Genomic DNA, 7,510 nt, shown 5'->3' with positions numbered 1-7,510 from the left:
GCTATAGCGAGGGCGGCCTGCATCTGACAAGATGGTGACGTAAAATTCAGGCGGGTTTTTGATGGAAAGTGCTAGAACAAACGAAGCGCACCCTCTCAAACGATGATATCCCTCCAACTGATCAAATAGATCCGTTTATCCACCGATTTTTGATAATTTGTCGTTCTATTTTTTCTATTATATTGAAACATAACACATATGGCAAACCTAAAGACAGTCATATCATTTGTTTTGCACGAGTTTCCACTGAATAAACAAAGGAATTAATCAACATTCTTCATTAAGTGTGATGTTTTTATAATATATACAAGGATATATTCAGCCAGATACATGGAGGACATGATTTATATGCATATAACCTATCAAGGATGTCTCGTTTGAAACCATTAAAGATGCTCAGCATTATGTTATTACATATGCACATGATGAATCATGGATCTAGCACGTGCACAAACATACTATTATAATTAGTAACTAGATTCATTCAAATATGTATGAATTTTACTAAGTGTGACAATTATGTTCACCGAAAGTGCATATTTTAGTTGGAAACAAATATACTTTACTCAGGAGTAACTGCAGTTATGAGTGCGGAGGGATACGGCACGTTGAAAACGCATGCTTATAAAGAAATCGGTCTTTTAAAACGGAAGTCCCTTTCTATCTTCCTGCGTCGGAGTGCAGCAGGGATTTTGTATTGGTGGCATTTTATTCAAGAAAAAGTCAACGAAACAATCAAGGTATGTGAATAAATGTTACACTTTGAGTAGTAGTTATATCAGCCGCATTATTGATGCTTTTCTTCAATCGCCGTTTTGCTTTAAAAAGCTAAATATCCGTTTTTTGCCATTTCATCGCTAGTCACGACATTGTGTTAGCACCGCCATTGCCCATTTCCACTAAATAACGGCATGTCTTTGTCCCTAAACGGTGGTTTATGCGTTTTGTATTCGAACTGTTTTGAGAAGGCTGAACATCATTGCACACACCTCATTTCCACAGTTGTGCTAATGTGCATCTCGGCCCTGCGTCAAAGCAGGTGTGACCAGGATGACTGTGCTAATGGCTTTATTGGGCCATACATCTTTTTAACCCATGTATGGTTTAACATTTCATCTTGTTTGTTCATCAACATTACAAGCTATTACTACATTTTCTAATTTCAATTCAGAGAAATCCTGCAGTATGGCTGGCTGGTTCAGCTTGGGGTTAAATAATTGAATTGACTGGGGAGGAATACATGGTAGTCTCCATTTTAATATCCTAACCCCCCCGGTTCTCCCATCATGGTAAATGGCCGCTAGTGTAACACTCGGCCCAGTCTCATACGGCTTCTTTTGTATTAGTTCTTGAATTATAAATGGTACCTTCGGGCTTTTGGTAGTTAAAATTAGTTAAAAATTTCCGTAAATTTAAGATTTCTTCGAATTTGCCCATGAAACGGACTTTTATCCGTGGGCGGCGGTCGTTTAACTTCGGACTGATGTACTGCGCTATGGCTTTTGATCTCGCACTAGGAAAAAGTCAAGGATGTTATATTTCACGAAACGTCTCGCCCGACACGTGCTTGTAGTCTCCATTGTCTATGTGACGGCGCCATGTTTGGTTTATGGTTCCTGTTCAGCAAGTGTTCCCGGTATGGGCCAACCGTTGTCTGCTAATATATTGAATTTGCATATTTTCATATATTGGGTATTAACTGGTCTCCTATTGTCACTTTTCAGATGCCTGAAGATATGCGCCAAGAAGAGGAGCCGGAGACCTTTGCCTTCCAGGCAGAGATCGCCCAGCTTATGTCCCTGATTATTAACACCTTCTATTCCAACAAGGAGATCTTCCTTAGGGAGTTGATCTCCAATGCCTCTGATGTAAGTTGATGAGTGTATTTTTACTTTTAAAAACGAAATTGATAGGGTGGGAAATTAATACGATTCATGTTCTTTGGCCATTGCAGATTAAGTTAGCCATTTTGTCTTTAATAATTAATTGCATTTTTAGAGCTCTTTTCAATTCAACTTGGCACTCAGAGGGAAGGAAGCTGTATGTCCCCTCATCCATAACAATGTTCTCAATCAACAATTATTCACTTTTAGGCTTTGGACAAAATCCGTTATGAAAGTTTGACTGACCCCACCAAACTGGACGACGGAAAAGAGTTGAAGATAGACGTCATCCCCGATGTGGCTGCACGTACCCTGACCCTGATTGATACTGGAATCGGCATGACTAAAGCTGACCTCATCAATAACCTTGGAACCATCGCCAAATCTGGCACCAAGGCCTTCATGGAGGCTCTTCAGGTATGAGAGCAAGCGGTCTATCAAGTTTTCCTGATAACCGTTTGTTGGAAAGCTTTGCTATTGCTGCTACAGCAAGCAGGTGTAGCAGAATTAGACCAGGTTAATGTGGGAAATTAAAAATGAATTTAAAAAGGAACGAATGTTGGTCGATGTTCAACTTCTTACATGTGTTTTTTTTCTAGGCTGGAGCTGACATCTCCATGATTGGTCAGTTTGGTGTGGGTTTCTACTCTGCCTACCTGGTTGCTGAGAAAGTGGTTGTCATCACCAAACATAATGATGATGAACAATACATCTGGGAGTCTTCAGCTGGAGGCTCTTTCACTGTCAAGGTCGACAGTGGTAGGTTCACATCGCTACTTATTTAATTTAAACAAGTTAATTTATAAGGATCTCAAATTGAAGTCATTCCAAAAATTGGTTATTAAGCCCATCCTAAATGATGTTCTCAGGTGAGCCCATTGGCCGTGGAACTCGGGTGATTCTGCACCTGAAGGAGGACCAGACTGAGTACATTGAGGAGAAGAGAGTCAAGGAAGTGATCAAGAAGCACTCCCAGTTCATCGGATATCCCATCACCTTGTTCGTAAGTACTAGATCACATGCCTACTGATGGTGGTTTTTATCTGTGCTACAGGAGTGTGCTAGGATGTCTATGCATGCGTTGACGCTATGTATATTTGACACGCACCCTTTAAAAATGAAAGGACCTGTTGTGCTTTACCATAGGTGGAGAAGGAGCGCGAGAAGGAGATCAGTGACGATGAGGCAGAGGAGGAGAAGCCAGAGGAGAAGGAGAAGGAAGTAAAGGAGGAAGGCGAGGACAAGCCAAAGATTGAGGATGTAGGCTCAGATGACGAGGAAGACTCCAAGGACAAGGACAAGAAGAAGAAGAAGAAGATCAAGGAGAAGTACATCGACCAGGAGGAGCTGAACAAGACCAAGCCCATCTGGACCAGGAACCCAGACGACATCACCAACGAGGAGTACGGAGAGTTCTACAAGAGCCTCACCAATGACTGGGAGGATCATCTTGCCGTCAAGGTAACCGCCTGCACTGGATTGTGCATGTGTTCATAAGTATTCAACAAGTCGGGTGGCATTAAATCAAAATGGTATTTTATGTTGGGACTCAACTTTTTCCTTTTTCACAGCACTTCTCAGTGGAAGGACAGCTTGAGTTCAGAGCCCTGCTCTTCATTCCCCGTCGTGCCCCCTTCGACCTCTTTGAGAACAAGAAGAAAAAGAACAACATTAAGCTTTACGTCAGGAGGGTCTTCATCATGGACAGCTGTGAGGAGCTCATCCCAGAGTACCTGAGTAAGTTGGACACTCCCGTGTTACCCATGTGGCTGGTCCTGTTTCCAACCTTTGGCGTTGTGGTGGCCCTTATTGTAAACGTAATGTTCCTGTTTAATGAGACCATTTCTTTCCCTTGCAGACTTTGTCCGTGGCGTGGTGGACTCTGAGGACCTGCCCCTCAACATCTCCAGGGAGATGCTGCAGCAGAGCAAGATCCTGAAGGTCATCCGCAAGAACATAGTCAAGAAGTGTATGGAGCTCTTCGCCGAGCTGGCCGACGACAAGGAGAACTACAAGAAGTTCTACGATGGCTTCTCAAAGAACCTGAAGGTAGGAAGGGCAACATTTTGAAAACACTTTGTCCCGAAAGACCAAATTGTCATTTACTTTGCATCTCAATTTTTTTAACAAGTTCCCTGTTTTTCTTTATAGCTTGGAATCCACGAAGACTCCCAGAACCGCAAAAAGCTCTCAGAGCTTCTCCGTTACCACAGCTCTCAGTCTGGGGATGAGTTGACCTCCCTCACGGAGTACCTCACACGCATGAAGGAGAACCAGAAGTCCATCTATTACATCACTGGTGGGTCTGCCTCTACTTGCACAAAACTAGAATCCAACTTTTGCAAGACATTCATTTGACTCCACCTTACTACTTGATGTAAAATCATGAAGTCTAATTTTCCTAATTCTTTCCATAAGGTGAGAGCAAGGACCAGGTTGCCAACTCGGCCTTTGTGGAGCGGGTGCGCAAGCGTGGTTTCGAGGTCCTGTACATGACGGAGCCCATCGATGAGTACTGCGTTCAGCAGCTGAAGGAGTTTGATGGCAAGAGCCTGGTCTCTGTCACCAAAGAGGGTCTGGAGCTCCCTGAGGATGAGGAGGAGAAGAAGAAGATGGAGGATGATAAGACCAAGTTTGAGAACCTCTGCAAGCTCATGAAGGAGATTCTGGACAAGAAAGTGGAGAAGGTCAGCAATGTGACATTATAAAAAGATCAATGCGTTTTTTATAAATTACTTAAAAACCTTGATACAATTGACAATGTCTTATTTGGCAACAGGTGTCCTAAAATATCATTTGATGTTGGTGAGTTAGTGTGGTCATCGAAATGGTTTGGGATTTGTGTGAAAGCATTGCGTCGAAGATGGTGGATCGCACGTGGAAGATGGAAAAGCATTTTTGAAAGCAAATGAGTAGCATAGAAACAATGTATTTCTGACTAAGTATGTGAACTTGCTGTTTGGTTTCTGTTGTACCATGTTGGTCATTAACAAGGCTTGGAGATGTTTTGGTTTTTGCAGTAACTCTACTAAGACTTCATGGTATTTGACTACCAGACAGTGTCTGTGTGTGACATAACATTACTTACCTGCATGCTTCACTCACATTGGAGCTCCTTGATGCGTTATGAATACATTTAATGAGTGTCTGAACGACCTTTCTGACAATGTGCCGTTTGCTGTCCCCTACAGGTCACAGTGTCCAACAGACTGGTTTCATCGCCTTGCTGCATCGTCACCAGCACGTACGGCTGGACGGCCAACATGGAGAGGATCATGAAGGCCCAGGCCCTCAGGGACAACTCCACAATGGGCTACATGATGGCCAAGAAGCACCTGGAGATCAACCCTGATCATCCCATCGTGGAAACCCTCAGGCAGAAGGCCGACGTCGACAAGAACGACAAGGCTGTGAAGGACCTGGTCATCCTGCTGTTCGAGACCGCCCTGCTGTCCTCCGGCTTCTCCCTGGACGACCCCCAGACCCACTCCAACCGCATCTACAGGATGATCAAACTTGGCCTGGGTGAGCTTGCTCTACCGTTACAGCCGTGGGGTGTATCCTGACTAGTGGCACCAGTTTGCTACCCCAGTGGTCCTTGTAACCGATTCCATGGACTGCAGCAACTTGATAAGCATCCAACCTAACCCACCTCCTCTATCCGTCTTTAGGCATCGACGATGACGACGTACCCGCTGAAGAGCCCACCGCCGCCCCCGCCCCCGATGTGCTCCCCCCACTAGAAGGAGAAGACGACGCATCGCGCATGGAGGAAGTGGACTAAAGCAATGCTTGGGTCCAAGCCTTTAGCCTCACCTTTTCAATTGTACATCTTACTGGGAAACATGGTCATATCTTTGGTTATAAGAAAGTTTAACTCCTGTTGTCCAGTGGACGTTGTCTTTCCCAGACATTTTTCCTTTTTGCTCAATATAAAAGTTAATGGTGACAAACACATTTTAACCAGTACCCTGTTGCACTGAGTTTGATTACTGGCCGGGTCGATGTGTGAACATGGGGAATGGACATTCCATGGTGGAAAGGGGTCCGGTGGATCGGTTCATGTGCTACAGTTGCATGAGTGGACTGCAAAATTCCTTTGCCTGAGTTCAGGCTTGTCTGTATTCAGTCTTTTTGTTTTGGAAAAAAATAAAAGATGTTATACCCTAAATCTTGTCTGCCTTTCTATCAGTGACTGAAATCAATGACCCTCCCATAAATCTTGAGCAGTGAATTGCTTAAAATCCACCAGTAGGTGGCAGTGGTTTCCATAAAGTTAAACGGTCAAAATGTCCCCTTAAAAAAATGGAAGGGGCATATAAATAAACGTCTGATGACTTGTATCTCTACCATGTGCATGAAATCAATACATGTATGCCTAGAAGGGGGCCAATTCGTTAAATGGACAATGGTTTCCCTTGTCCATTAACCTACTTTGAATGATGTGGATGCACCCATCTCGGCCTGCATGTTCATATGCAGCTATTCCTAAGCATGCGTGAGGAGATTAACCAAAAAAACAACCTGGTTTGAAACCGGAGGCTTCTTTGAATAATGCTTATCTTGTTTGGAGAAGGGATTTTTTTTTTTTTTTTTTTACATAAAGTAACCTGACACTGTCAGGTGCGATGGGTGATGTTTCAGTAAACAAGATTCAAAGGCTTTCATCTGAATAACTGACGGATCGACTATCCACACAAGCTGGTAAATGGATAACTGGGTGTGGCCCAAACTCACAATGACCTTCTTCGGCTTTCCCATGCATACAACAGATGTTTGAGATGTGATGCTCATAAACCCAGATTCTGTGTTTTTAGGAAGACAGATTACCATTATGGTATTACCAAGGTAACATAATTACACGTATTTCCATAAATGGAAACGGTATGAACAAGGGAATGAACATAAAATGATCTTCCAATGTGGAAACAACTTTCTACACAGCCTCCTATTTCCTATTACGGTACACAAAAGTTATCCCATCTGGAGTGGAAGATCAAACCACACCAGAAGTTCACAACATTAATTCATGTATTTTAGTACAGTACAAATTATATTTTTGGGGGAATTGTGGGGTTGAGGGTAAAGTAGTCCAGGGTGTTTAAGCTTGGCAAACATGGAGCTTTCAGGCACAGTCTTAAATTGGTTCAGATCCTACCTACAAAATAGGAACTACTTTGTTTCCATTGGCGACTTTGTATCAGAATCAACCAACGTGATGTGTGGAGTCCCACAAGGTTCGATCTTCGGACCCTCTTTATTCAACATCTACATGCTCCCACTAGGGCAAATCATGCATAATAACAATATTGACCATCATTGCTATGCTGATGACACGCAAATCTATGTATCGCTATCACCAAATGACTATCGGCCCATAGATCTGCTGTGCCAGTGCATTGAGCAAGTGAAAGACTGGATGTGCCGAAATTTCCTTCAGCTAAATGAGGATAAAACTGAGATAATTGTATTTGGTGCTAAAACGGAAAGGCTTAAAGTAACCTGAAAACCTCAATCAAAGCCAGAAATCTAGGGGTTATCATGGATTCTGATTTACATTTCGAAAGTCACATCAAATCAGTTACAAAATCTGCATATTATCACCTTAAAAATGTAGCAAGACTTGG

The 7,510-nt window shown here is 43.0% G+C and overlaps 1 protein-coding gene across 2 annotated transcripts; it reads left to right on the top strand.

The window, feature by feature from the left end:
* The first annotated feature begins 583 nt into the window (after window positions 1–583).
* On the top strand, window positions 584–6,054 carry hsp90ab1 (heat shock protein 90, alpha (cytosolic), class B member 1). Of its 2 annotated transcripts, none has more exons than XM_060041072.1 (12): window positions 584–740; window positions 1,725–1,868; window positions 2,094–2,300; window positions 2,483–2,642; window positions 2,753–2,886; window positions 3,030–3,344; window positions 3,455–3,620; window positions 3,742–3,932; window positions 4,035–4,182; window positions 4,302–4,570; window positions 5,075–5,408; window positions 5,555–6,054. In XM_060041072.1, the coding sequence occupies exons 1-12, from the start codon at window positions 585–587 to the stop codon at window positions 5,665–5,667; spliced, it is 2,337 nt and encodes a 778-aa protein (XP_059897055.1). In that variant the 5' UTR covers window position 584; the 3' UTR covers window positions 5,668–6,054. The 2 variants fall into 2 exon arrangements, with proteins under 2 accessions (XP_059897055.1, XP_059897056.1); XM_060041073.1 differs by lacking the exon at window positions 5,555–6,054 and adding an exon at window positions 4,663–4,688 and having other exon boundaries at window positions 5,075–5,218.
* The last annotated feature ends 1,456 nt before the right edge of the window (window positions 6,055–7,510 follow it).

Source organism: Gadus macrocephalus, chromosome 21 (genome assembly GCF_031168955.1).
Source record: "Gadus macrocephalus chromosome 21, ASM3116895v1".
NCBI classification, from domain to species: Eukaryota; Metazoa; Chordata; class Actinopteri; order Gadiformes; family Gadidae; genus Gadus; species Gadus macrocephalus.
This window is presented reverse-complemented; position numbering and strand designations above follow the sequence as displayed.